This window comes from Gopherus flavomarginatus, chromosome 1 (assembly GCF_025201925.1).
Source record: "Gopherus flavomarginatus isolate rGopFla2 chromosome 1, rGopFla2.mat.asm, whole genome shotgun sequence".
In the NCBI taxonomy this organism is placed as follows: domain Eukaryota; kingdom Metazoa; phylum Chordata; order Testudines; family Testudinidae; genus Gopherus; species Gopherus flavomarginatus.
Window position 1 is genome coordinate 212,147,804 of NC_066617.1, and position 13,869 is coordinate 212,161,672.

At 40.4% G+C, this 13,869-nt stretch overlaps 1 protein-coding gene across 6 annotated transcripts in view; it reads right to left on the reverse strand.

Moving 5' to 3' along the window:
* Positions 1-13,869, reverse strand: part of KDM6A (lysine demethylase 6A) — a 287,092-nt gene that overhangs the window by 85,178 nt on the left and 188,045 nt on the right. For all 6 annotated transcript variants that reach the window (XM_050936462.1, XM_050936460.1, XM_050936461.1 and 3 more), the window contains 2 exons: positions 12,696-12,730; positions 4,173-4,266 (listed from right to left, as the gene is read on the reverse strand). In XM_050936462.1, coding sequence (XP_050792419.1) covers positions 4,173-4,266; positions 12,696-12,730 — 129 coding nt within the window. The remainder of the gene's footprint in view (positions 1-4,172; positions 4,267-12,695; positions 12,731-13,869) is intronic.

A 13,869-nucleotide genomic window follows, 5' to 3' on the forward strand; every position in this document is an offset into this window, starting at 1 on the left:
AACCAGGTGAGCGCTGATGAATTCAATCTGCTGTGTAGGTGTCAGAGTGGATTTTTGGAAGTTCATTTGCAGACCTAAGCTGTAGAAGAGGGCGAAATGGGTAGCTCGTATTGTCTCATCGTATGAGTTGCCTTTGATGAGGCAATCATCTAGATAGGGGGAAAGTATGATCCCATGTCTGTGGAGGTGGGCCATGACTACAGCTAGGGTCTTGGAGAATACTCTCGGTGCTGTGGAGAGTCAGAAAGGGAGTACCCCATATTGAAAATGGTTGTGTCCAAGTGTGAATCGCAGGAAGCATCTGAGGGCTGGCTATGTGAAAAGTAGATCGAGGGCTGTGAACCAGTCCCCTTGTTCCAGCATGGGTATTATTGTGCCAGGTGTGACCATCTTGAATTTCTGTACACGAACAAATTTGTTCAATCAGCGTAGGTCTAGTATAGGCCTCCATCCCCAGCTCTTCTTTTGGGTCAGAAAGCAGTGGGAGTAGAACCCTTTTCCTCAATGTTGTGTCGGCACAGGTTCCACTGCCCCTAGCTGTAGAAGATGAGTCACTTCTATGCGAAGTAGGTGTTCATGAAAAGGGTCCCTGAGGAGGGACAGGAATGGGGGGAGGGTAGCATATAAAAGGGACGGAGTAACCGGACTCAACTATTTCCAGGATCGAAGGGGCCTGTGTGATCTGCTGTCAAGTATGGTGGAAAACCTGGAGGTGGTGGCGAAATGGGCAAATAGGCGGTGGAGTCAAGGGGTGTTCGTGCAGACCCTCGACCAAGGCTTCAAAATTGTTGTTTGTTTCCTGATGGGTGGGAGGTAGCTGGTTGCGCTTTGGTTTTGTCTGCGACTAGGAGGTCTAGTGCAATTCCTGGCTATATCGTATGGTCTGGGCTGAGGCTGGTTATAGTGTTGTGTGTGTGGCCTCTGATACAGTTGACACCGTTGTCTCCTGGGAAGGGATGAGTAAATGCCCACGGTGTGCAGGGTCGCTCTAGAGTCTTTCATAGTGTGAAGGATTTAGTTGGTTTTTTTTTTTTTTAGAAGAAAGGGGAGGTCCTCCACTTTGGTCTGCAGGTCTTTGGAGATACCAGATGCAGACAGTCAGGAAGATCTGCGCATAACCACTGCTGTGTCTGCCATGTCTAGAGATGCTTGTAGGGCCGTTCTGGAGAGCAACTGGACAAGGACTGACAAAGTCTGCTCTCCTGTCCTCTGGGATATGGGAGGTAAAATCGAAGAGTTTATTGTAATTGTCGAAGTTGTAACTTGCAAGTAGGGCGGAATAGTTTGCAATTCTGAATTGCAGAATGAAAGTAGACCTTACGGCCCAAGAGATCAAGGTGTTTGAAGTCCTTGTTTTGCGAAGTGGGCCAGCAGTGTGGCTGTTTCGTCCTGTGTGTCGCTGCATCCACTACAAGAGAATTCAGTTGTGGATGGGAAAATCAGAAGTCTACGTCCTTAGCAGGAACATAATATTTACCGTCAGCCTTTTTGCAAGTTGGTGGGATAGAGGCTGGGGTCTGCCAAAGGGTGTCAGCTGCTTCTAGGAATGCTTCATTTATGGAGAGTGCGATCTTTGAGGGCGCAGAGGCTTGGAGAATATTGAGGAATCTGTGTTGTCTCTCTTCCTCTAAAGGGAAGTCCTGGCTGAGGGCCACCCTCTTGAAAAGTTCTTGGAATTGTTTAAAGTCGTCCACATTCTGTGGAGGCGGAGGCATGAGGGCTCTGTCTGGAGCTGATGGAGAGTTAGGAGTCGGTGAATCAGGGTATGAATCAGCTGGAGATAGAGGCGCAGAAGAAGCTTCTGGTCTGGTGGAAGAAGCATGAGGACGAGTGGCAGCAGGAGCTAGCCAAGGGTACAACTGAGGCCAAGGCATGGGATAAGTGAAGTTAGGTGCCGCCCATGGGGGGCAAAGTAGGGAAACTGAGGCTGGTGGTTGTGAGCTGTGACCTGAGATGCAAAAGTTTCCGATGGAGGAGGAGAGGCAGGTAGGGAGAACTCCTGCTGCTGCTGCATATCAGGCTTGCTATCAGTGAAGGTAGCCAGTTCAGGTGGGGAGAACGGCTGGTCAAAAAGTGAGCACTGTGTGTCAAGGAGTGGAGAGTCAGGCTGAAGGGCCACTGAGATGTCGTACTGACTTCAGAATTGCTGCTGCTGTTCCCTGGGCTGTGATCCTGCTGAAAGTGATCCGTGCTCAGAAGCGTGCACTGACTTCTGTTTTGCCTTCCCCGGTGCCACGGGCTGTTTGTAGGCATCCTGCGGGAGGTCGGCTGCTGCTGGTGGAGTGGCAGGCAGGCTCAGTGCCGACTTTCTTGTCGGTACTGGGGCAGAATGCACTGTTGGCACCAGGTCTATTTTTGGTGCCATGGGGACCGGTGCCAAGGAGACCATCTCAGTATGGGAAGTTGGGTCCCTGCCTCTGTGCTCCGCGGGAGCCATGGTTGAGGTGCTGGGATGGTTAGCGGCACCTGCCTTCAGCGCTGTCAGCACTGAGGGTAAGGATCTCGCAGGAGACCCTTTTCCCTTTTGAAAGCCTCTGGATGGAGACAATTGGGCTTCCTGCCTCTTCACATGAGAGGGTGAAGCCGTGCTCCCGATCGGTTCGGACCTGGCCGAGGAGTGTGAGGGAGAGGGTTTGCTATTGCCCGTCTCCATAAATGGCTGTAGGGATTTCTCCATCAGGAGCATTTTCAGCCACAGGTCCCTGTCACAAAGAGCCCTGGTTTTGGCTGGTACAATGGATAAACTTGGCAGGGATGTGTGTCTCGCCGAGGCACTTCACACAGCATGAGTGTCTGTTGGACCATGACAGAGTCTTGACAGGAAGCACATTTCTTAAATCCTGAGGACCTGGCATTATTGCACTAGGAATGCCAGGGGAGTGTCTCAACGGGAGACAACCCTGATTTTTTTTTTTAAACTAAGCAACTATTTTAAAGGAAGGGAAATAACTGGGAGGTTACTAACTAACTATTTCTCTGTCTTTGTACTTGTTTCCTTCAGAGACCAGGGAAGAGGATCAGCATTGCCCTGAGTCCTGTCTTCAGCCAAGGATAGTTGAGAAGGAACTAAGAGGGGTGCGAGACGCGCGCGCGCTCATGTAGACTCTAACGAGAGAGCAGCTGAGTGCGTGTGTCCTGATCAGGCATTGTTACTGATGATCTCTGATCAACTGCGCCGGGATGCACCATCACCTGGAGTAGAGCACCCACAGGGGCAGCACTCGAAGAAGAACCTGACCCACATTTGAATACCTTCTCTTACCCCACTTACAGGTTTCAAATGTAGAGACTAGTGATTATTTCCCCAAATCAATCTGATTTGTAGCTGGTGTGGTGTCTCTACCATTTATGCTCTTACATGGCAGATGTAAATTTCAGCAAGTTTTCTTTATTATTACTCCTATGCAGAAAATCAAAAGCTAAGCAAATTAAAACTAAGCAATAAACAACCAATCTACATCACAAAAGGCAAGCATTATAGAAAAATTCTTGATGAAGTAATCTGCCAATTATCAAAAAGGAAAGGAAGACTGAAGGAAGCAGACTAAATATTAAAAATATTAAATTAAATAAAAACATGACAATAGTGAATGAAGAGTTCTCTGTATTAAATAAAAAATAAAGTGAATATACTTTGAAAATATTTTTATAAAGCCTATGTGATAAATGAAGAATGTTCTACCCATCCAGTAGAAAGCCTAGATTAAGAATATACATGAACTTTCGAAAACACGGAAAATGACTCCAGCTTTTATGTTTCTTTTCACTCATTTATGCAGTTTCCATTATAAAACCTCCCTACAAATAAAATAAATATTTTGTTGCAACTGGCGCATAACCGCTCCTGTTTTTCACCAAAATTCTCCACTATACTGCACAATGTACTGTTAGTATAAATCACCATAATATCCAAGAACCCAACAAATTATAAAGTTTCCATTAAACATCTGTCTCTCTCCTCCCTTCTACTAGTAGAGAGGTTATTTATGGTTATGTTATTCTCTCTGACTTGGGTAAAAACCTCATGAATTTTTGACTCACTGGAAATAGAGCCTTCAAAAAGCATCTTCTGAATGCACTAATTATTAATTGTAAAGACATACAACAAAACAAAAACAACCAGAGAGGCAAATCCAAACACATGCACACACAAAAAACTTGCTTTTACATACCTAATTGCTGTAAGACAGTTGCCTTGACTTGTACAGGAAGGTTTTCGGTCTGCAAAAGTTGTTCATAAGCTTCCTTTGCAGAGTGATACTTTCTCTGCAAGAGTGGGGTGAGGGGAGGGAAAAAGGAAATGGATTATTCATAAAACTTATATCCTATCACCAACTGTAACTGTTACACAGCACTGACAGCACACACATGCATTCCCAGAAAATCTATAACAAAATTTCTTGTATATAGTGCAATGAAAGCTTTAATGATGGAGATATATAGTGCAGTGGAATAACTTGTCTGAAGATATAATAGTTGGTATAAAGTCAACACACAAAACAATACAATGAAGAAGAAAATTTTGCAAAAGAGTGGTTTAGCCAGGTCTCCTACATATGTATCATGCCATTCATATTCAAACCAATGGTCATTGCAATATCAAAATGGATTTTCTTAAATCTGGCTCTACACTTCTATACTGTTTTAGTCAGGGTGTATACTGAGCTCATTACTACCGTAACAGAGTGCAGTTAATAAACTTGTAAATTCCTCCCACAAACTACAAAGCAGAAACAAACACAAATGAAGACCCCGTTTACACTTAAAAATAAGATAGGCCTAGCTACTTCGCCCAGGGCTGTGAAAAATACTGGACCTTGAGCACTGAAGTTATCTGAACCTAACCCCCTGTCAAGATGCAGTGAGGTCAACAGAATTCTTTCGTCAACATAGCTGTCGCCTCTTGCAGAGATGGATTAACCACGTCAGTGGAAAAAACCCTTCCATTGATGTAGAAAGCATCTGCACTATGGTGCTACACCTGCACCGCAGTAACTGTTCTGCTGTAGTGCAGCCATGCTCTAATGTTGGTGGCTGAGGCAGTTTGTAGATGATGCAAAAAAGTCAATATTTTAAAATCTATTTTTCTATAACTTATGGCTGTAGGTAGCATTCAATGTTTATTACTCAGTAGTAAGATGATTTCAGTCATACTGGGAGCTATGATTTTCAAATACACATAGCCACTAAAAAGTACTGGAATATATTAGCAGCATTAGGATATTCTATCTTATCATCCTCAACCTATACAAGATATGCTTGAATCATGAAAGTGTTCACTTTCTAATTCATATGTACTGTAGAAGCATGGGCCCTCAAGCTGCAAACCTCTGAGTAATTGTGGCACTCTGTACCTCAAAGCAGCACCCTGGAACCCCCATATTCACCACTGTGATATAATTATGATACACCTCTACCCCGATATAATGCTATCCTCGGGAGCCAAAAAATCTTACTGCGTTATAGGTGAAACCGTGTTATATCGAACCTGCTTTGATCCGCCGGAGTGTGCAGCCCCACCCGCCCTGGAGCACTGCTTTACTGCATTATATCTGAATTCACGTTATATCGGGTCGCGTCATATCGGGGTAGAGGTGTATGTTTTGTACAAAGTATGCCTTGTGAGATATCATTTCAAAAGTCTTGATCTGTTAAAGATTAATATCTCATTGGATTGTATGTGCTATAATTGTATGGGAAGTTATAAAGTTTTGCTATGTGTGTGTTACTGAAATATGTTGGGAGGTTGGGAACACCCACAACCAGCCTTTTGGGTAAAACAATGGAGCTGTCACATGCTGCTGATGGTCCGTTAAAGGGAGTTGACACATTCAAGGACTATCCTAGGAACTGTATACAATGGAGACTGCTTGACCCACATCATAGCAAAGGCTCTTTCCAGGAAACTGGAAGAAGCTAGAAAAGAGGGAAGTGACACTTTTCCTCACTCCCCCGCCCCCCAACTCAACACTTGGAAACATGTCTGGAGGACAAAGTCTTTTGAACTGGGGAAATGGTTCCACGCTGAAGGAGAGTTCCAGCCTACCCACCGAAGATCTGTAACCTGTTTGTACTATCTGCTTGGTTCAAATATTGTTTAGTTTATAGAATTTAAGACTGTGCACTTATTTTTGTTTTCTTTGGTAATCATCTCTATTCATGGTGCCTACCACTCACAATCCCTTAAAATCTATCTTTCTGTTAACAAATCCATTTTATATTTTACCTAAAACAGTGTGTTTTGCTAGAAGTGCTAGGGAAACCTCTGCTCAGTGAACAAAAGCTGGTGCATGTCCTCTACACAATGAGGGAGGGGTGGACTGGGTAACAAACTTACACTGGGCAGGCTTCTGACCAGGGCAAAATGATACACCTCTGGGATCCTAGGCTGGGGAGCTGGAGAGAATAGGCTGGAGCCTCTTCGCTGTTGGTTCATAAGTGGCTGGGAGAAGCATTCATGTAACTCAACTAGGTGTGTCCCTGCCTGGTGGAGTCTGTGTAAGCGCAATACCTGGAGAGGTTTGCAGCTTGTACAACATCACAGTGTAAGAGGGAGCCCAGGTTGGTAAGACTAGAGGACTCAGCAGTACCCCAGTTCCAGGTTGCATCCTGGGAAAACCTGTGACAGTAGTTTATAGGTTCAGGACCCTCGTGATGAAAAAGGCTTCCAGACTGTGTACTCTTTCCTTCACTATTTAAATGGGCAGTGTTTCAAACAGCTGAATTTTATCTGACAGCATTAACCTGTGTCTGTTATCTTGACTATAGATACTGTACATAATGCAATTATTTTTAATGGTCAATTTATTTTAAATGCCTTAATTCCTCGGTTACTCCTCCTTGATTTCAATCAGGGAGATACATGTTGGAGGTCTCATGTTACCACTAATACAACTTTTTTGGAATTTCTAATTATAATAATAATTTCCTTACATAAAATGTATTACAGCTTCGCTAGCGATACTCAAAATTAGACCAAAATTCTGATAAAGATCAATTGACCACTGAACTAAAAGTTAGTGACTGTCTCGATGCAAATATTGACAATCTAGTTACATCGATTACGTGCAAACAGAAGGTAGTCCTGAGCAGTAAAATATATATTTATTCGGTGATTTAATGGGGACAATTTCATGAAGCTGAAGGCAATTATAAGCAAAATTGACTGGGAATTAAAATTTAAACAAAGCAAATATGAATGATTATTAGGAGTTGTTACCTTTACTAGATGCCCAAAAACCCAAATTCCACAATCACAAGACAGGACTTTCTTGATTAAAATATCAGTCTGGTTAAGAAGGAGAGTGAAAGCAGCAATAACATATAACAAATAGAAAAAGGGGGAAGTTGATAGCAATGACTAAATCAGAAGTCCAGAATGTAGACAACTGATAAAGGAAGCTACTTATCTGAAAAATTCATGTCTAGTACAGTTAATGACAATACAAAGGAGTTGTTTAAAATTTATCATCAGGACCAAAGAAAATCTTAGCAAAGGTATAGGTCTGTTACTAGATAGGGATGGTAAAATTGTCAATGATGCAGGAAAAGAAAGACGAGTTCTGTAAATGTATCTGTTCTATATTTGGAAAGAAACTGGATGATATTATCACTGAAAGGTGTGAGTATGAAATACTTTCTATTCCAATAGCAAATAAGAAGGATGTTAAACAGCAACTACTGAAGTTAACATTTTAAAATCTGCAAGACTAGATATAACTTGCACCCAAGAGTTCTGAGAGAACTGGCTGAAGGAGTTCTGTGACTCATTGATATTTAATAAATCTTGGATTACTGGGGAAGATACAAATGCAAGAAATAAGCTAATATGCCAGTATGTGAAAAGGTTACACAGGGAGATCAATGCATTAGTGAGAATATTACTTGAATACTGGGGCCTAATGTCCATATTTAAAAAGGATCTAGACAAATTGGAAAAACTTCAGAAATATCTAAAAGAATGATTCCAGGTCATTACAGTAAGAGACTAAAGAAGCCCATCTATTTAGTTTATCAAATAGAAGGTTAGCAGGTGACTTGATCACGTATAGGCATGTAGGTCTCTAAGTACCTACACACAGAAAAAAAAGATTTGACAGTAGAGGCTCTTTAGTCCAGCAAATAAAGGCATAACATGTTATGGATGGAAGCTCAAGCTAAACAAATTCAGAGTAGAAATAATAATTTTTAACAGTGAGGGTAACCACTGGAAAATTTTACCTAGGCATTTGGTGGATTTCTCCATCACCTGAAGTCTTTAAAATAAGATTGGAGGACTTTCTAAAAGATATTCTCAAGCTCTGTCAGAAGTTACAACAGGTTTGATGCTGGCATCACTTGTGAAATTCTGAGTTACACAGGTCATAATCATAATGATCCATTTCTGGCCTATGAATCTTGAAAGTCTCGAGACTAGAATTCAGAATTAGAGGGTTGATTCCTTAACCTGTCAACCAGCCACATATCCTTCAGTACCACGCCACTCTAACACCCTGGGCAGCATTTCATAATATTGTCAACAGTTGAAAACAGGCTAAGTGTACTGGATTCATTATTAAAATAAAAACTTTAAAATTATTTAATTACATGTGCTACTACAGAATCAGGAGTTTTGTCACTGATTTTAGGTTCGCCGCACTGCAACATCTGTGATCAAGGCCTGAAAAGGTATTGGACCAAGTCTCGGCTAATAAAAAATAGTGTTGTTCAACTGACTTCAATGGAACTTTGCTGATTTACAACAGCTGAGGATCTCGCCCATTGTTTACACTAGTATCATATCTGAAGCCCACATGGGTAGCATTACAATAGGCAATTCTTAATCAGGTAGAATCAAAATACCTATTGTCAAAATATTACAGGAAGAGATTGTGCTTGCAAACGTTAATATTTAACTATTTGCTTTAGGAACACGTGCTGTATACAATATTTTTTAAAAACTGAATTTAGGTAAGTGATATATTTAGCTGTCATTCTAGAACATAAATATCAGACATTGAACAAAGAACTGTACTGGGGAGGAGATTAAGTGGAATTTTACTGGGATTGAAACAACTGAAATTTCTGTTTCATAATTTGGACAGATTTGGTATCTTTACTCATGTTGAACAGAACCTTATCCCAAAAATATCCCACTGACATTAGTGGAATCACTCAGAGCAAGGTGCTACTCAACATGAAAAAAGTCTCAAACTTCCCCCCTCAGCCTCCTTTTTTAAACTGATACTTGATATATTTTGACTAGCATATTTTAGAAATCCAAGTAAATCAAAATATTTTTTCTACGAAATATACCTGTCTAGTGCAAGCAGGCTTACAAACATGAAGTGCGCCATTTATACATGGCTCACTCATTGAAATGCAGTGCAGTTAATCTGTTCCCTACTGCGTGGGGTCGATCTAAGATACTTAACTTCAGCTACATGAATAGCGTAGCTGAAGTTGACGTACTTAGATCTACTTACAGCAGCATCTTCACTGTGCTAAGTCAACAGCTAACACTCTCCCATTGACTCCGCTTGCACTCCTCATTCTGGTGGAGTACCAGAGTTGATGGAAGAGCATTCAGCGGTTAATTCATCGCGAATCGACCCCAGCTGGATTGTTCGCTGCCTGCCGATCCAGTGGGTAGTGTAGACAAGCCCTATGTATACATGCCATTCAGCAGTCTGCCATTTAAACAGAGTCTGCTGTATCCAAGAGCTCTCTCTAAGCCTTAGCCTTGAATGTAAGTAACTCATCAAAAACGCATACTATTTGCATTTTATAGAATAAAACTGTATATTTAAAATTATATTTTTAGATTTATCACATTATTTAAAAGTTGCAACATATATAAATGATACATTTTGAGTTAATTTTGGCACAGCAGAAATAATACATGTCACCTTTTCAATATTGTCTCTAGTTATCTTGGTGAAAACAATGATATGTATGTATGCCATTTATCTAAAATATTGTACTCCAATATAGATGGACACATTCTAAAACATTTTTCTCAAGCCTTTAATCTTGTATATACGCATTTTTCACTTACACATATTAAAAGTAGAATCAATTAACCACGTTGTGTATATTCCTCTTGATATCACTTAAACTGAAACAGAATGACCCACACTGCTAAAACTCCACTGCAATTTCTGTTAAATGGGTATTTCTTAATAATCAGCTCCAATTCTGATTATTTATTTTAATATTAACAACAAACTGCTGGAAAAGACATGCAACTGCCACAAAACTGGTGTTCTAGGAGAATGACAAATGAACATTATCCACTGTAGGAGCTAATTTGCAGTTGTATAGGTAGAATGTAGATTTACATTCTAAATAAACAATTGGTAAGGACTGAAGTATATATGATGTTGCACAGCATTTGTAGAAAAGCACTGAAAATGTAGTTATATAATCTTTGTTGTGCATATGAGGCTTTCCACAAAATAAATTCGATGACCAAATTAGGCAAAATGAATCAAATTAATTAAAATTTTCGCTATTTATATTGGTTTTCTTCCTGAATTTTGCTCAGCTTGGAAAATGAAAATCAATTAAGTAATTTTCACTTGTATTTATATTTATTTTCACTGTTAACTTAGGATAATATCATATTATTTAAAAGTTGTTTTTAAACAGAACCTTTGGTTCCATGGGAACCCTCAATACCACATAGATGTATAGTTGACTGGCAAGAGACTTTGGCTAGGATGCACCAAGAACGGCCACAGAAATGGACAAGAGCATACAAGATCATCCCTTTGAAGCACTACTGAAGCTGGTCACAGTACATCTACTCTGCAAGAACTACAGCAGTCTGTATCAGAGCCCAAATTCTTGGCTCTAATCTGTGTTGAGCTAAGGCTTTAAATTGTGACACGCCCTACCGGAAAATTTAGGGTAGACGAAACACTGGGCAGGGAAAATGACCATCATCCAATTATATAAAGAGGTTTCTCCCAAATGATGGGATCATGAGAAGGTTTAATGGGTCACAGGTCCGGTGGGGTGGAGGTTGGAGAGCAAGCCCACCCTGCACTCAACACCACAGTGGTAGCTGCTGTCCTGTGGGGCTGGCCTCAATTCCCTGCTCCAGGCGTCACATTCTGGCGCATGGGTTCACAGCGCCACTCAGGAGTGGAAGATGCCAGCCTTCACACAGCCCACTTTAAGTGAGAAATCATGACTAATGCCAGCAACCCGGTGACGGAACATCGATCAATGATCTTCCAGTCTTCAGTGCAACAACTCAAGCCACCATACTCTTGACATAATTATCTGTCTTAACCACCTAAATGTAAAAATGTAGCTGTTGCTCTACATCAGCCATACAAAGAAGCAGCAGCAGCACCACTCAGGTTTAGCCTGGCTGCCACTCCATCATGACCTGCCCCACGTCCTCTGCCTCAGCACTGCAATGGTAATTCTGGCCTATTGCTGAGGAGAGGCAGTCAATGAGGGGCAGCTGGGCCAAATTTGGGTGAGTGACATTGCAACCTAATCTGCAGGGCCACAGTGCCACTCAGGTTTGGCCCAACAAACTTTCCACCATGACAGCCTCCCTTCTGCACAAGGCCAGAATTAGCATTGTAGTGCTAGGGCAGAGAACACTGCTGCAGGTAGTCAGTGCCTCCTCAGCAGGGTGTGGAGGCAGCACTGGTGGCAGCAGTGAAGGACCAACCTAGCCTATGACTTTGTTGCCCCCTCCCCCGCAACACACACAGATTTGGACCTTGGGTGGGTCACCTCAGTGAAAAGTTTGGAAACCACTGATGTAAGGCACCTGACATGAGGGTCTGGACGTTTTATTTACAAAATATACATGTCTTTTAAAAATGATTTAACTTTCACAAAACAAAGTCAATTTATGCTTCCCCCCCACAACAATTACATTTACTTTATCCTTTAGTTGAGGAAAGCACAGAATTTACTTGGCACCATTTTGTTTATAAGAGCTTTTGTTTTCTATTTATCTGTGTTCTTCAGGACACATCTTTTACTTGTTTTTTTCAACTAGTATCTACATCTATACCCAATAGAAAGTGTACAATGCACATAGTGTGACTATGTTTTCACTCAAATTACACCACACTTTGAAGGTACTCTTAATAGCTAGTGTGTTACATTTATTTGCACCCTAGCATCTTCATTCAAGGTGGATAAGCCATCCATACCTTACCAAAAGCCTACTGAGGAAATTCTGAGGGCAGAATTTAGCCCAGAATTCATAACAGCATAACTTTATAGTCTGCAGATGATGACTCATCTTATTTGGCAGTAACCACATTTTTAGATTTCTTTATGTCTATGTGTTCACACATATGGAGCTTTAGAACATCTGGCAACTGTTTTAGGAACTACTGTATTGAAAGTCAATTTAAGTTTCACAAAGAAATTTTAGCCAATAGTTCAAGTTTAGTTCTTGCCCGAAAATGACTGACAGTGTATCTAGGAAACGGCAAATACAAAGATTAAGAAAAAATAGCTAGCCGGACTCTTATATGTGCAATATTTTGAACTTATCACAACGAATTACATTTCCTAAGCTGTTCGTCCATTATAATTATTTTCTTAAAGGACATAAGTTGATGCGAACTTCACATAGTATGTGCCTAACTTGTGTCACTAGTGGGCTGGATTTCACAAACTGATTATATAATACACTGACTATACTTAATCAAAAATACAAAAAGTTTAACACTTACCTGGATTTCATATAGGTGGGCAATGTGAAACTGAACTGTAAAAGTGGGAAAGTAAAATAATTAATTATAATAAAAACAGACATTTAATAAGAACAAAATAGTTTAATATTAAACACTTTAAAAACGTAAGTAATTCGTTATGAGTTAAAATTTATTTGGAAATAAATCTTATCAGTGATTTCAAATCTGACAGTAGCATTTGTGAAATATGAACATGTGCGCCAATAGCAGTGTTATGCTTACATACAAACAATGCAAAAACCTGAACCTGAACTTGTAAATCAGATACAGTACCACAAACCTTATTGAAATTACAGATTTAACTAAAACAAAAGCAGCTACCTGTCTCTCATGGAGAAAATGCTTAACAGCACCATGTTGTAATATTTTTAGTATATAAGCCAATCAGAAACAAGCAAATACAATTTTTCTGCTATTATTTAATTACTGGTGGAGCTGACTGGATAGGTCTCAGACCTGAAAAAATATGTTACATGCACTAAAACATACACATTCTCTCTGCAAAAGCATGCAAGCTTCTTATCCCCTACTTCTAGACTGAGTGCATGCACCTACCCTCAAAAAGCCCTAATTCAGCAACTGAATTTGATTTTAAAGCACAGTATCTCAAATAGCTAAAACTGTTATTTGTCTTGGGAAATCTGGAAGTTTCAACTTCCCAATAACATACAGCATCAGTTATTTCAGAAGACAGTTGAGCATAAAATGGTCATTTTTCCAAAGAGCCATGTAAAACTACAGACAATTGACTGGACGGGTCAAAATGTTTTTAGCATCCCTAGTATGCATTCATGCATGTATGGGAATTCTAACTCCCTACCACAACAATAGTAAGATACCAAACACTGTGGGCCAGTCCATCCCCCAACTGCTGATGGTCGATTGGCTAGGTTTTTTTTTTTTTTTTTTTTTAAAGATTTACTCTATATGTTTATGAATAAACTGTTTTATGTTTGGTAAATTTTCACAGCATTTTTCAGGGGATAATTATCCACCACCCAACAAAGCAAAATCAAATTCCATTCCCTAAAACTATTCTGATTTGCAGAAAACTATTATTTTCACCAAATATAACTTCAAATCACTCCCCCCAAGCTATGAACTAAGTGCTAGTGAGAAAAAACATATATAAAGTATGTATAATTTAAAGAAA